The 16,162-nt window shown below is 37.4% G+C and overlaps 1 protein-coding gene and 1 long non-coding RNA gene across 2 annotated transcripts in view; one reads left to right on the plus strand and one right to left on the minus strand.

The window, feature by feature from the left end:
* Nucleotides 1–6,337: 6,337 nt before the first annotated feature.
* Nucleotides 6,338–8,443, minus strand: LOC112151077. The gene is made up of 2 exons (XR_002920066.2): nucleotides 7,948–8,443; nucleotides 6,338–6,425 (listed from the first exon to the last, which is right to left on the minus strand). It is a non-coding gene; the product is annotated as an uncharacterized LOC112151077 (long non-coding RNA).
* Nucleotides 8,444–12,023: 3,580 nt separating this feature from the next.
* Nucleotides 12,024–16,162, plus strand: part of LOC112151473 (very-long-chain enoyl-CoA reductase) — a 13,245-nt gene continuing 9,106 nt past the window's right edge. The window contains exons 1-3 of the mRNA XM_024280436.2: nucleotides 12,024–12,487; nucleotides 15,654–15,704; nucleotides 15,794–15,845. Of these exons, the coding sequence (XP_024136204.1) occupies nucleotides 12,413–12,487; nucleotides 15,654–15,704; nucleotides 15,794–15,845 (178 nt within the window). The 5' untranslated portion in view covers nucleotides 12,024–12,412. The remainder of the gene's footprint in view (nucleotides 12,488–15,653; nucleotides 15,705–15,793; nucleotides 15,846–16,162) is intronic.

A 16,162-nucleotide genomic window follows, 5' to 3' on the forward strand; every position in this document is an offset into this window, starting at 1 on the left:
CCGTATTTTCTGCACAATAGGGCACACCAGATTAAAAGGCATACCATCAATAAATGTTCTAGTTTCAAACTTTTATTGTATAGAAGGCACACGGAACTATAAAGTGCATTAAGAGAGACAAAAGAGTCAGAAATAGACCCATCATCAGAATTACTTAACTGCATTCGCAGTAGTTCTGGAAGTTGTTTGTAACATGCTACACGTTAGCCACATTAGAAGTATTAGCATCCTCACACCACCTTTAACTCCCAACCTTTTTATGATCATGTGAACACACAGGCTAATATCGCTAAAACAAACGTAACTCTGACTATGCTAGTTTTGACCTTGTAAGTAACCACGTCTGACGCTATAAGTTAGCTACGTTAGCATATTCACAATACCAATAACTCCCAATCTTGTTTGTTACACGTGAAAAAACAGACTAATACCTCTTAAGCAAACATTACTGTGACTACATTAGCTACAACCTTGTTAGTAACACCCCAAAAAAAACACAGTCCGACACTGTAGCATCTTAGCCGATTTAGCGTATTCACAATGCCTTTAACTCGTTTGGAACGTGTCAAAAAACAGACTGATACCTACTGCTACAACAAATGTTACTGTACCTACACTGACTCCTGAACTTGGGAGTAATAGGAAAAAAATTAACACATCTGACACCACTACACGTAAGCTGTGTTAGCATATTTATAATACCTGTAACTTGTTGCAAAACCTGTAAAAACAGGTGGATACTGCTACAGCAAACTTTACTGAGACTATACACTAACTCTGAAACTTACTTGGTAACAAGCTCACAACCTTGTTAATAACATGTAAAAAAAAACAGCCTGAAACCGCTACATATTAGCCAAATTAATCTATTTACAATGTCTGTTACTCCCAACCTTGTTTAGAACCCAACATAAAACAGATTGATGCCTGCAGCTACAACAAACATTACTGTGACTAAGCTAGCTCACAACCTTGCTATTAACAAAGCGCTAGATTTTACCCATGTTAGCATATTCACAAAACTAACTTAAAAACTAACTAAAATAATAATAGTAAGGCTTTTCGGTTCACATTATGTTGCAGAAAATACAATAATTTCTTTTAAACTTTTCTTATTTTTTCTTAATTATTTTTAAATAAGCAGCATTAGCACTCTAACCTCTGACAAACTTTCAACAATTTTGATATTGAAATGGTGTTTTCCAAATCCACTGCCCTTGTTCCTCGTCTTATCCTTCTTTTGTCCGCTAATAGAATTCCAAAGTTATCCAATAAGGTGCTTTTGTTTTCCTGCTTCTTATCTGATGTCCGTCTTTCTGACTTCACCTGTTCCTCACTCGCCGTTTCCTTTCAGCATTCTGCCACTTCTCTGCCCGCTTGACGTAATCCGAGTCACTCAGTTTCCGTTCTCGGAGTAGGTCGGAATACTCAGTGCCGGTGGCTTTTACTTTCCCATCCCCTCCCTCAGTTGTTCCGCCTTCCTGCACCTCTGTTTTTGACCTTTACCACACGTTGTTGGTTATTACCTAAAAGGTCATTTCCATTTCCTCAATTTAACTCAGGGCTTTTCACCTGCAGTTCAACAGCTAGATTTTCTTCCAGCCGGCTCTTAGTTAACAAGGCAGTCAGAGGAGTAAAACATCTCATTGCCCGCTAACATGCACAATAACCCCTGCAGGTCAAGTTCTTGGAATTGATTTTTCCCAAATCCCCATTGAGGATTGTGAAACATTTTACTTGATGCCTATGCAGTTTTAGCCTCTTTGTTATTTTTCTGATTCAAAATTATATGAGATTGAGGAAGTTTTGCAAATGTACACAGGTTAAAGGATGAGAGTCTGACAGATTCAGTTTTTAATTGGAATTTTGGATCAGAAAGCCTAAAGCCCTGTATATGAAAATGCATTACAATTTGTTTGAAAGCTTGACACAATGTAAAAAATGCAATCAATTTTATTCAAAACAAACAATGAATTTAAATGTCATTTTATAAATGTTGAATTGTAAATTGCAAAATGTATTTTCATTTAAATTATTGTACCAAAATCCCATGAAAATTTAAAATGCAATTGATTTTTATTTAAATGTTCATTTTTAAAAATGTAAGATTCAATTGTATATTTTTCAAATTGAATAAAAAATTGCAAATTAAATTGTCAATTGGGAGTTGAATATAACTTTGAATTATGGGTGAAAAAAACTTCCACAGAATCTTTACTGGTTTGCCAATCTTACTAAATGTTTACATTTCATGCTAAAAATCTGCACATTTATGCATTTCATTGAGAAAAATAGTAAAGTCTTGTTAGGAGTTCCAATCATCCAGCTTTACCAGAACCGGAAAAATGTATGTTTACACACCAGCTTAACCCCAGGATTACAGCAGGAAAACTGTTAGAAAACACTTTTGTACTATTTTTCTTTTCAAGTTCGAACTGTTATTCATGCCATTTTTATGGCTTTATCATGTAGCATGTATCCACCCATTATTTATACTCCCTTTATCATAGGTAGGTGTACGTGGGTCGTTGGAGGCTAACCTGGCAGTCATAGGGTGAAGAGAGGGAACAGCTTCTGCTGGAGGAGTACAGACATACACAACGACACACACACATTTACACTGAAGGCTGATGTACAGTCACCCATTAACTTCTGAACATGCTTTTGTAAATGTGCATTAGTGGAAAAACACCAAGAGAACAAACGTGGCTGCTAACTGAGTGCGGTCCACACTGTACCAGTCACAGAAGCTACATCCGGGAAAAACAAATCAACTGAGTCAGAGCATCCGAGGATTGTTCTGCTTCACTAAATGTTTTTGGAACAGATTTTCTTTAAAAGACTGAGAACAGCTATGAGGGCAGTGATGATTTATTCTGAATCGATATATTTTGAACAGCATCTTACTAAAGTAAAATGTTTGATCAATCAAGTTCTCGACTTTTTAAAATCCTGCTGTGGGATTCTGCTTTACTGTTTTGCTCAGCCTTACAGGATTATGAGGTACTCTGTGAATGGTCTATTTTTGAAATTTTGTCAGAAGGCGCACCGAACCGTAAGACGCATCAAGTGAGACGAAAGAGCAAGAAATAAGTCTGTTTGTCACTCAGAATGTAATAACTGCGTTCATAGTAATTCTAAAACTATTTTGTACCACGCTACATGTTATCCACGTTAAAGCATTAGCCATGTTAGTGTTCTCAGTATACCTGTATATCCCAACTTTTTTGCATCGCTTAAGAAAACAGTCTGATACCATTTAAAAAAATATATATCAGCCAGGTTAGCGTGTTAGTGTACTCTCAATCTCAATAAATGTAACTCCAGACCTTGTCTACGACACAAAAAATACAGACTGATACCGCTATTACAAACAGTATGGTAACTACTCTAACTTTGAACTTTTTTAGTACACTAAAAAAAAAAAACATTAGCCAAGTTAGCGTATTTGTTAGTGTATTCTCAATCTCAATACATGTAACTCCAGACCTTGTTTGCAACACAAAAATACAAACTGCACTGAAACTACGCTAACTCCCAACTTGGTTCCTACGCTAAAACAAGCAAAAAAACATTAGCCGCAATAGCTTATTCGTGAGCATATACTCAATCTCAATACCTCAAGACCTTGTTTGCAACACAAATGTTACAGGTTGATACCACTAAAAGAAATGTTACTGCGATTATGCTAACTCCCAACTTTGCTAGTAACGTAAAAAACAGTCTAACAACGCTGCATGAAAGCTGCGTTAGCAAAGTCACAATTCCTAAAATTGTTTGAAACACGTAAAATAACTCACACCGCTTAGACAAACATCTCTGTGACTACGCTCCCAACTTTGTTAGAAACATAAAAAAAACAGTCCAACATCGCTACACATTGTCCATGTCACAATATTCTCAATGAAACCCAACTTAATATTTTAGTACCTCTCAAAATGTTTTCATAATTAACAATCACAACCAGAATTGATCCATATAAAGCATCATGAATTTTTCCATTTTTCTTTTTTACAAAAAAAATGTAAGGCTTTTAAATGCGGAAAATGTTATATTTACTATTTTCTTAAAATGTGCTATTAACTGATTAGCTGATTGATGTTTTTTTTTTCAGGGGTGTCAGTGCAGTAGTACGCCTTGCTTCTTGCAGACTATAAATAAGCCTTAAATTGTTTCAGATAGTTTAGCTTTACCTTACCTAGGGTTAAGCGGGTGCATATAATGGATGGACGGGTGGTGGATTGTGTGATCAAATAATCGAGAATAAGTGACAAAAGTGCTTATAGGTGGAAAAGTTCAATATAAGTCCAGATACTTAAAAAATATTCATTTAAAAAGATGTTTATCATCATTCTAGGAATGCTACTTATGCATTAGCAGTATCTCAGTTAAGCTACTTTTATATTCCTTCATACTTTTTTATTTTAATGCCTGCTCAGGGTCACACAGGGGAGCTGGAGGATGTTGTATTCATCATTAAACGACATTTGGGCGCACCTTGAACATGTTTACATCATAACAAAGAAGCTAGTCCCTTACCCAGCAGCCTCCACTCTGTGAAATGGAACATTCAAAGACCAGGGAATACAAAAACAATGAAAGAAGGAAGCGAGTAAGCAGAACATCTGGGGGGGGAAAAAAAACACTTGTTTCTGTTTGTATTTTGAATGTAAATTAGAAGAAAAATGAATGCAAAGTTGAAGGAAAAAAGGACTCTCACACAAATGTGAAGATGATGAACTATCGCAGGATCATGAAGGATGAAGCACTACAAGCATCTCCAGGTAAGGTTTCTCACCTCTACAGGTACCAGCCTGTTAAGATAATGAAGAGAATGAAAGCCATCCATCACCTAATGGCTTTAGTGCTGCTAGCGCAAGGTCACTTAAAGGTGTAACACAAACAGAGAACGGATTATGGTTCGTTTTGAATGTGCCACTACATAAATCATCCAAAAAACTGTTCCAAGCAAAAATATAATAACCTACAACCCTTTTTTTGTCTCGCTGTTAAAAGCTGAATTAAAAAAATAAAAAATAAACATCTTATTATTGGATGGCAAGCCACATAAGACAATATGATTCTGATCAACTTGGCCTTGATTTGGAGTATTATTCAAGCAGACTAGACTAAAGGATGAAAAGCCAACTCCATGCTGGAGCTAAGGTGTTTGATTCTCTTGCTGTTTGAACAAAACAACAAAGGAACAACTTGTGAAGCACATGAAGCAAAAAAAGTAGATTTTTGTTCTGTATTGCAAAGGATTTAGAGAAATGCCACTTGATCAACTCATATCCACCTCCTTCAAACTGTTGAATAGAACTTTTGGTTTTACACAGTAAAAGTGACAATAATTGTAGACATTTCCAGTTTTTGAAAGAGGCCTCCGCCATTTCATAATGCAAAAAACATGATAAGACTAATAAATGACACCCAGGCTTGTTGGGGTAGCTTGTTTTGCGTCTATTATGACCAAAAATCTACTTTTTTTTACCAAGATTTTGATCTATCGCCTCGTATAACTTCTCAAGCATCATTAGAAAACAGCTATGAAAAAATGTTAGTTTTAGACTTTGTAGTTTTTTTAATGGGGTTGAAGTGAAGAGCTTGCAAAAGTCCTTTCTTGCTCACAATTTTTTTGCAAGAATATTGTGAAACGTAGTGCATTAATCGTTGACTCAAGCTGAACAAAATGGTGTAGCATTCAATATGAACACATTACAAATGTGGGCGCGGACATAGATCTGTTTGTCACCTCCAGATTACCAAAGTATAAAACGATTGCCATGGAGATAAAAGTAATAGATCGGCCACTCTTTTGAATTTTTTTGTTATAAATTTGTCACATGCCGCTCTGATCATGATGGCAGAGGGGAAAGTGAGGGGAGAGTAGCTCAGCCAATAAGGGTGTGTCAGGAAGGGGTGCGTGGGCTGGTAGCACCGCGACAATGTTTTTTTTATTACTTTCTGTGCAGGTCGGCTGTGACTTCTTCTGGATGCCCTCCCCCCTTTAAGGTCTACTTGAGACAGTCTCAGCTGCCTGCAGTCACTCAAAATATTCACTATTTTTCTTTTTGTCCTTTGTATTTGAGCGTCTTTTGGGTTCACAATGTTGTTCTGGATTGTTGTTGTCAAGTTGTTTTCATCAGCTCAGTGGCGTTGTGGTAGAGTGTCTGCCCTGAGACTGGAAGGTTGTGAGTTCTAATCCAAGGCAAACTCTAAAAACGGGACCCAGTGCCTCCCTGCTTGACACTCAGCATTAAGGAGTTGGATTGGGGGGTTAAACCATCAGGGGATGGGTCAAATACGGAGAAAAAAATTCACACACTCACCTGCGTGACAACTGATGGGACTTTAATCAATTTTTTGGATTTCCCTGGAATTGTTTGAGTCCCTCCTGTGTTTTCTCTCATTGCTGTGTCCATCTAAAAAAACAAAAAAAAAAAAAAAAAAAATGGCGACTAAATTGACTTATTTTGGTTGGAGCTGGAAGTAAGACTTTTTTTAAAGGGTAATATCATGTTCACTCGGTCCAGTTCTCCCATACAGTCAATGGTTCCAATATGTGGCCCTATTGATACAAGGACAACAAGCAGGTGCACAAACAATTTCAAGTAAAAATAACACATCTAAAGGTAAAATTGAAAATATTTAAGTTAATTCTTATAACTGTTGTATTTGGACACACAAAAACAAAAGATAAAAAAAAATATGCAGGATTTTTTTTCTCCTGGAGGTGGAATTCTGGGATACATTTTCATGTAAGAGAAGATATAACTGCTGAAATTGTTTTTGCGTAGCTTACTTTGAATGCCAGTGACTTACACAAATACATTCAAAGACATAAAAGTCATTTAGCTACATATAGGCTATAGTATCAATAATTTGCCAGTTAAGAAAATAATGCAGAGAGTTTAGCAGAAGAAAAGCATTAGAGGATTAGAAGTAGCTAACATTCACTCTGGTGTCTCAACACTTTCTCACAATTTTGAAAAAGGAAGATCTATTTTCTCCAGACCAACACAAAGTAGAACATTCTCAATAGGGATCTTTTCTGAGTCTGCACCCATGGGTGCAACAGAAACAGTCTTTTTATATCAATATGAACAGATCAAAAATGGTTGAAGAATATAATTGAAATGGGTTTCTAACTAATTTTTGTCTTCAAGACCCTTTTTTGTGGTTTAGGCAGAGGGTAAATTTGACTTCCTATACATTAGTGTTTCTGTTTCAACGCACCAAAAACTGACGACAAAGATTGAAACAATACATGACAAAGTAAGTGTGGTTTGTGGAGTTAACAGGTTCCCTTCACCTTGCTGGATCACCATCTCCCCCTGCTGGAGAAACATCATCCATACTTTAGGACCAAATCAAAGACTGAGCAGTCAACCATGTTATACTAATACATAATCTCTACACTGTAGATTAGTTTATAGATTGCAATTTACGCCGTGAAAGGGAGTGCAACTGCTCAACTACAACATTAATAAACAAACAACTTCAATGCAGCAGTTTTCATGCAAAGCTTCGTCTCAAGAACTGGTTGCTTTATTTAAATTCCACTCCATGCGTCTATAACCCTTCAAGCACTGACTTAAGAGACTCCCATGGGGACCGCTTGGAAGAACTGCTGCAGGGCCTCCCGCCTTCCTTTGTCACTAAGAGGCGCACTGTATATCGGTTTTAGAAAGGGATCACTGTGTGGAGTGAACAATGCATCCTGGAAATATGAAGTCATTACGAAACCGGTCCTTTTGCCTTTATTCTATGTTGTTGAATGCCAAGCTGCTCAGGTTTTCATTTAAAAAGATGATTAATGGTAGGATTTCAAATAAAGTTCGGATTTTTTTAGGGAAATTGCAGCATATAATTAAAAGTTCTCCCTTCCTACACTTTTTAATTTTAAAATGTGAGAGGTGTTGAGAGGACATGCGGGGTCACGACCTCAGATCTTTGCAAGGAAGGTGATCTCCTGCCAGCCGCCATCCTGCCCCCTCCAACCTGCAGCGGGCCAATTACATTCAGCCGTGGCCTCTCGTCCTCTTACATCAAACTAGTCGAATCTGTGAAAAAAAAAAAAAGAAATGCACAGACCGGCTGTCTCAGAGGTCAGATGGTGGCGCAGCATGATCGGAAAGCAAACAGTGACCCTGGAGGTCAACATGCATCGCGGTCTTAAAGCTGGGATCTATTCTCCAACGGCTGATCATTAAGTGAAACTGCAAAGACGGAGTGTGCTGCTTGGAAACAACATTTCAAAACGCCTGTTTACAAATGTAAAAGAAAGATTCCAAAAAAAGAGATAGAAGCATTAAAACAACCCACACAGACTGAGTATCTTTCATTCTTGTTGGTGAAAACACATGATAAAATATCACGGCTAAAAGAGCTTTTAGCGACAGGAAGGGGGGCGGGTTGCTCCACGTCAACAGTTCCGCCCCCAACCCAGATTTATATTTCTAATAGGCTACTGCATTAAATATGTCTTTAAAAATGACTAAGGCTTTTTGATTTTTGCTAAAGACTTCATAATCAATAATATGGTTGGAGTAGGACTTTAAAAACAGACAGAGGGATTGAAACATTTATTGTTTATAGTTTTCCTTTAAACACAGCCTGCTGCCATTGACTGTATAAGAGAACTGGATCGAGTAAGTGTGATGTCACCCATAGAAAATGCCTTACTTGAACCCAATAAAACTAAGTCAACTCAATCACCATTTTTTTGTGATACATAAGTCGCCATGTTGGAACCAAACATTGTCAGTAAGCTGTGATTTGTCCAAATTGGTCCACTGTTTCTATGGTAACCACTCTCACCAATCAGGAGTGAGCTTATTGGAAACAACCTGAAAGAATTTGTCAATCAATTATTACGAATGTTGGACGTAAGATTCAGCAGGAACCACAGTTTTTTTCTGATTTGTCAGGTTATAACTTTAATAACTTACAGTACGGACACAATTTAATGAAATAAACTAAGATAAGCAAGAATATGAAAAAATGTATTAGAGCAAGACAAATGGAATGACTGACTGAGTATTAGCTATTTATTTCTCAATAGAAGTCAATGGAACCAGCGGATATTTACCTTGAACCCAAGGGGGGGAGGAGCTACTCAGTCCAGTTTATTATACAGTCAATGATAGAGACACATGCAGGTGATCAAAACAAACAGACAACATCAAAAAAAGTAAATGACTGAGGCAAAAAAAAATATATTAAACTAAAAAGCGTTATTTGACACAACATTTGGTCAAATTCAAAATAGTTCAAACAAACAAGTGAGGAAAACAGCGCCTGAGATGATCATTTTTCAGCTTCATTGAAATTGTCAATATCTCCTCTGACCGAGAGGCCTTTGTCAACAAAATAACAGAGAAATCATCTGATAGCATAATATGTATTGACAAGCTTGTGTTAAAAAGATGTCAAACGAGGAGAAATTCGATCATTTTGACGAAACAAACAAAGAAAAAAAAAGGTCAGTGACAGGAGCGTTGTGCAAAATAAAAGCTGCAGCTGTTGTTGACCCTGTCAACAGTGTTTGCTGGCTCTCATTAGATCTGACGTTTGTAACTAAAAGGTTTTATAGCCCTCTATGTTTAATTAGCACATTCCTATTAATCATATGAAGACATGAAGCAATTAGGGAATAACCAAGGAGGCAGATCTGGGGTAAAAAAGGAACTGGGCTTAAAGCTACGTTCACACCGGGCATGAGAACATCCATTCTTGAATGTAAGAATACAGTGTTCAGCGCATGTCCACCACCTCCAGTTGAAAGAGGCTTGGTCATTATATAATCCTGGTCCCCGATTGCTCAAAGTTAGACCTGGTTTAGCTTTCAACAAGCATTCAATGGCCACACATAGAGCCCAAAAATGGTTAAAGAAACTTGAGTAGCTATCCATGTGGCGTGTCCAAGAGCGTGCTATACGCTGTTTCATGAATACGCAACCAGCCGGTGGTGTTTACACTGGACACGCAGGTAGCAGCAGGAAAGAGATTCTTCTTTTTCTTTTGTGTTTTTACTGTTTACCAGCTCTTCTCCGCTACCTACATTAGATACAGGCTCGGAGCAAAAAGTCAAAGCAGTGCAAATCACGCAAATCTTCCCCAAAACCTTTTGCTCTCATAGCTCTGTTGTTACAGAAATGTCCGTCTTGCAATCACATTGATCCAACATGGCACAAACCACAAATATTCATTTCTCCTTGTGATCATAGATACAACGGTGGATTTTTTCTTGCTTTGAAAAGGAATTTACCAAATCATCACTATCAAGTTCAAGTTCCTGGTTTTTCACAATTAAGCGTTGTTCAACCGGTTGGACTTTCTCCGCGCGATCAGTCGCTAAGGCTGCCCCATACATGTCAATGGGAGTGAAGATCATGGGTATTCTGGACACGGAAATCGAAATTTCTGGTTAACGCACGTAGAGCGAGCAAACAGACTTAAAATCTTGCGTAGTGACCAATGACACTATAAATCACTGGACATAGCAACTCCTGCCCTCTCATGTTCCAAACAGGAAGTACCTGTTGGTTACAAGAAGGCCAAAGTCCCATCATTCTTGCTCTGATGCATTCTTCTTAACAACTTCTTTCTAATCCCAAATTTTTTAAACATATTTTTTTCTTTATTGACTTTGAACAAGCTCACTCATAACTGGTGACAGCATTTCCTCTAAAAACTCAGACTGACTCGGACAGGTTTCAAAATGGCGGCGAACAGGAAGCCATGGTGACAGTTTTAGCCTCATTTCAAGAGGGCTGAAGGTAAGGAATTTTCTTATGGGTGACATCACACATTCACACTGTGGTGGCAGCTTCTCTGCTGAACACTTACGCTAACCTTCCACCAGAGGCAAAGTGGGGTTCAGTCTTGCCCAAGGACACTTTGACACATGGGCGGACAAGGCGGGAATTGAACCCAAAACCTTCAGATCAGGAGTCGACCACTCCACCGCTGTATCGGACTGCTGTAAGGCCGTCCCATACATGTCAATGGTAGCAACAATCATAATTTCTGGTTAACGCACATTTTCATAGACTTTTTATTGAATTTGGCTTCTTAGACGTGAATTGTTGCAGCTGATGTGTTTGACAGTTTGACCGTTTTAAATGGAAATGCCTGAAACGCACATATACATGCATTTACAAGGACTTTACAAATGGCAGCTTGAACGCGTGTTGCCGTACGTAGCATTAAGCTGCACAAACATCAAGGATGTGTGTTTAAGAACCTGCTGAGCCCAGGTTCTGATTGGGCTTTTATGATACAGTGTTCACACTTGACTGTCACTATCTGAAACTAGTGGATGTGTTCACAGTTGGAAGAGTTTTGGTGCAAAATATTGAAGTGGTGCAAATTTCTTGAATCATTTTCTTTCACAGCTCTATTCTGATTTATGAAAGACTTGGCGTCACAAATTTCCTAAAGAAGAAACAATGCAATTATTCATTTCTCCTCCATGATAAATTTTCAGTTGGCTCTTTGAACTAGAAAGGACACCATCCATACGTCACTACCAAATCTAAGTCCCTGATTGGTCAAAGTTAAACCTGCTTTATCGTCCACACATTTTGTATGTCCCAAAAACTACAAATGTGTATAGCCACACATGAATGTGAGAGTTCGTAACGAGGAACAACACATACACATATACATAGATGGTTTTCATAGAACAGAATTGTTGCATTTAGACTCTCCCGGGGTCTGGCTGCCTGCTTTGACCTGGCGGTATCTCATGGTGACAGTTCCCCAAAACATCACTTCCTCATCAGCATCAAGCTAGAATTCCACTCAGTTTCTATTAATTTATTTATGTGTCATTTGTCTCTTTTTGGTTGGTGTGAGGGGTCGGGACGGACGAAGGATTCTGTGAGTTTCATATTTTTATTTTGAAGTGTTTAAAACCTGTAAAGCAATTTGTATTGCTTTAAAGTGCTTTATAAATAAAGTTTTAATTTGAATTTGAATTTTCATTGCCAAGGGCAGTAGGAGAGAAGCATAAGACTAATTAGTTTTAAGCCACACCTCTTACTGGTGTTTGTCAGATTGTTTCTGATGTCAAAAAAGAACACAAATACAAACAAAACACTTAAGTTTTTGTTTGTACGAGTGTCATAGATGGGACTGAAAAGTGGGTCAAATTATATGATCCTCTACTTGAAATGTCTCCTTTTTCAGTGCTTGTTGAGTCAGGTCTGGCTCTGAAAGATGACGAATAAGAACTCAAAAAAGAGAAGCAGAGGGGTTTCTGTGTTCCCACCTCTGAATTGACACAAGTGGGAAGGAGAGGGAGCGGGTCAGTCCAGAAATTGTCCTGGAAAGGAAAGGAGAGGAGAGGAGCTTCTGTGTGAGTAAGAGCAGCCAGGATATCTGCTCTGTTAGCTTTGAACCGATGGTTACAATCGTCCTTCCTCCTGTTACTCTGAGGAGACAGGCTTCCCCTATGAGCCGCACCATCTTCTTTGAGGTAAGTCATTGTGAAGTGAACTTGAATTTTATTTCATTTAGCTATTTTATTGATTAAATTAAATAGTTTCACTTGATTTCAGATCTAATTAAGTGTTAAAAAGGCAGATAAACTTTAACAGAAAGTTTAATTTGAGAGTCTGCTTCTATTTTTTACATTTTATAAAGTTTCTACAGTTCAAAGTGCTACTCTAGATCATCTCCGGATTTTTCTCTTCACTCACGAGATTTGAGTCGGGCTAATAAAGTAGACAAGTCATTTGCTGTAAGTGCAGCAGGCCTAATTGCAGCTGGCTCTGGGCGGTGCGCCATGCTTTTTGTGGCTGCAACAGCAAAACTGTAAGATTAATTGGCAAATATTTAAATGATTCATGTGGATGTTTGTTTACTCCCAAGAACATGAGCTCATAACAACTACCATGATGTATTTAAAACTAAATGAGCCCATACACAGAATCTTTGCCCATTTTAAATAGACATATATATTCAGATTTAAAATAATTGATCAGTGTATGAGTGCTAAGCAAATGTCTGAAAAAGGGGTTGGAAGTCGCCATAAACCCTGTTCTCTTAATTCACACAGTTCCGTTTTTTAAAAACTCCTGTTGCACAGAAAATTCTCCTTTTTTTCTTACTTTTTCAAAATAAACATTTAAAAAGTTCATAATGCAAAAAAAAAGAAAAAAGAAAATTAATTAATACAAAAGAGTTGTATTGAAAAAAAAAACCTCTGGGGAGTCTAAGATATTTTTGATATAACTCCAGTTTTTAAAAAATAATTGTATTTGTTTTGTCTTTCAATTTAAATAAAGGTTTTGATTTATATTTATATATTTTTTTATTTCTATAAATTTGTTTTTTTATTTCATATTAATAAATAAAGTAAAAAAAATGTTTTATTTATTGCCTTTTCAGTGCTTCTTTGTTTGAAAAAAAAAGTTTTAAGAAAAAAGTGATATTCTATGAAAAACTAAGTGAGCAAAATTATTGGAAAGTTGTTAGAAGTCATTAAGGTTAGTTGAAACCACATCAATCTTTTCTTCAATTTAGGTCCATTGAGTTGTAATATGTATTGGGTTAAAAATCAGACAACAATATTTTTGGGAACATTCATGTATATAGGACATAAAGGTCACATGATATTTCTGAGAGGATTCTGGGTAATTTTAGTACTTCAAATAAAAAAAAAGTACCAGTAATGCAAATTTTTACACTTCTAATAATAATTCATTTTCCACATACCTGTCACTGGTCCGTGAAATATTAGCATCAGCGTCACCAGCATAATATAATTTGAGGAAATAAGCTAGCTAACCCTGTTTTTAGACTTTAAAGACACAATCCAGAGCTGACACAGAAATTCTAACATTGTTCTTCTAAGCAAAATATATTGTCTTAAAAAATGAAATGATATATCTGTTCGACGTGCCTGCGTCTCTATGACCTGTTGCCCGCAGCATGCCCATAGGAAAAAAAAATCAAGCATGAACATTTTTTACAGTTCAAGCTCATTGAGCTGTTGACGGACTAAAAATTTCATCCAGGTCACCTGCATATTGTTCACCTTTCAGAGATTCTTACGGTCTTCCTGACACAATCCTGTATTTTAAACGGGTGGGAACACTTGGGCTTCGTTGTTCCCCGTATACGTTTGTCCACTTTTCCCTCCAGACAACCTGTAGGTATCTGTAAGGGCAATTGTGACTAATTGACAACTGATGTGTGAGCACTTTACCATGGCTAAACCAGGTCAGGTCATAGACTGTGCAACAGTTAAGACACTTGTACTCCGTTCACGATTAGAGATAACTAGCAACTGAAAGGGGCCATTTAAGTGATAAACTGAGAAAAAAAAGAGAAATGTGCTCAGTCATTCAAGTGACTGTGAAAGTGAAGGGAGGATGGTTTAGAAAAGTAAGTCGCAGCCACGCTTTGTTCTGTGTGCACCGTAATGGTCTTCTGGTTCAAGATCAGTCATTACATTTATTAGCTCCCAAGTTATGAGCACCACTACAGCTGGGAATCTACTTCCCTTCATGTGTGGAACTCCCATTAAGTAGAATACAAAATGTTAAAGAAAAATGTCTGTTTTAAGAGTGGAGATTTTGTAGTCCCTGGTATTTTAATGACAATAAACATCACTATAAATTTGCTGAAATAATAAATTAACACTTATACTATTGTTAAAACAGATTCATAAATATACTGCAAATGTTCAACAGCGAGATTGCTGGCATTATAGAGCCCATTGACTGTATATGAGAATTGGACTGAGTGAGTGTGATGTCACCCATAGAAAATCCAATTCAGTTGGTGTTTTGTCATGATACAGATGTTTCCACTCGGAGACAAACATCCAAGCAGTGATTGGTCCGAGTCAGTCTAAGTCAACATTTTTATGACAACCACTCTAACCAATCAGGAGTGAGCTTCTTGGAAAGCCACACCCCTACCACTTGAACGCGGGCTCAAGAAAATCTATCAAACATTTCAAACATACTTTTATCGAGGCATTTGATTGGTCAGTTCATAACTTACATAAGTTTAATTTAAAAAAAATATTTTGGATCCAGCAGGTACTTCCTGTTTGGAACATGGAGGAATAACTCAGTCCAGTACTCATATAGAGTCAATGATAGAGCCACATTCTGGTGATCAAAACAACCCAATCCTTCCTTATTAGGGCTCTTATTTCTGAAATCTACCTTGAATTTAGTGTTTAACCATTTAGCTTTAATGTAAAGCATATGCTGTGGCTCTTCTTCATTTTCAGTCTCTCTTTCAGTACTGTACACTCATCTTTAGGTATCCATTAGTAGGTTATTACACTGTCCAGTAAGCTGCGACAGCTCTGCTGAGCGCTGCAGTCCAGAGTGCTATCGGGGCAAATTGTGGCCCCCTCCCTGCCCCCTCCTTAAAGATGTTGTACATCACCACTGACACAGTCTAATTAAGATGGAAAAGGAAAATGTGGACTGGAAGAGAAGCACAACCCCACTGTTGATCCAGACACGCTGAAAAGTGCAGATGAATTCATGGATTTCCACTTGAAAGTAAAGACAACTGACTCTTTGGAGAGAAAAAGTAGATAAAAGATGCTCTGGTGTGACGAGTTTGCATCAGCTTGTCCTTTTCACAGGTGGTTTTGTTTTTCTATTCTTCTCTAGGTGGAGGTTCTGGACGCCAAAACGAAGGAGCAGCTTTGTTTTTTAGATAAGGTACGACCAAACACCCAACACGGCATCTCATATTTGAACTTATGTGGTTCACTTCACATCAGGTCCATGTGTCCTCGTGTTCTGATCAGGTGGAGCCGCACTCGACAATAGGAGACATAAAGAGCCTGTTTTACAAATTATGTAAGTGCTTTAAATGCAACCGTCTGGTACTTAAGTTGGTACATTATAAATGTTTATGCATATTGATTTGACCTTTTTGTTCTTTATACTCCTGACGCTTGACTAAAATAATGTTTTGCAGATTGTTGAACATTTGCAAATCTGTTGTTTAGCCTAACTTATTAACCCTGTAGAGTCCATCACATCAAAGAATTGACAGAATTTTTTAAGAATTTATAATTTAGATATTTTGAAAACTGTTTTATATACGGAGCCCCAAAAGGGACATTGAAGTTTAAAAAAAAAACAAGAAGAAGAAGTAAAGAAATGTGTATATT

This window comes from Oryzias melastigma, linkage group LG20 (assembly GCF_002922805.2).
Source record: "Oryzias melastigma strain HK-1 linkage group LG20, ASM292280v2, whole genome shotgun sequence".
NCBI classification, from domain to species: Eukaryota; Metazoa; Chordata; class Actinopteri; order Beloniformes; family Adrianichthyidae; genus Oryzias; species Oryzias melastigma.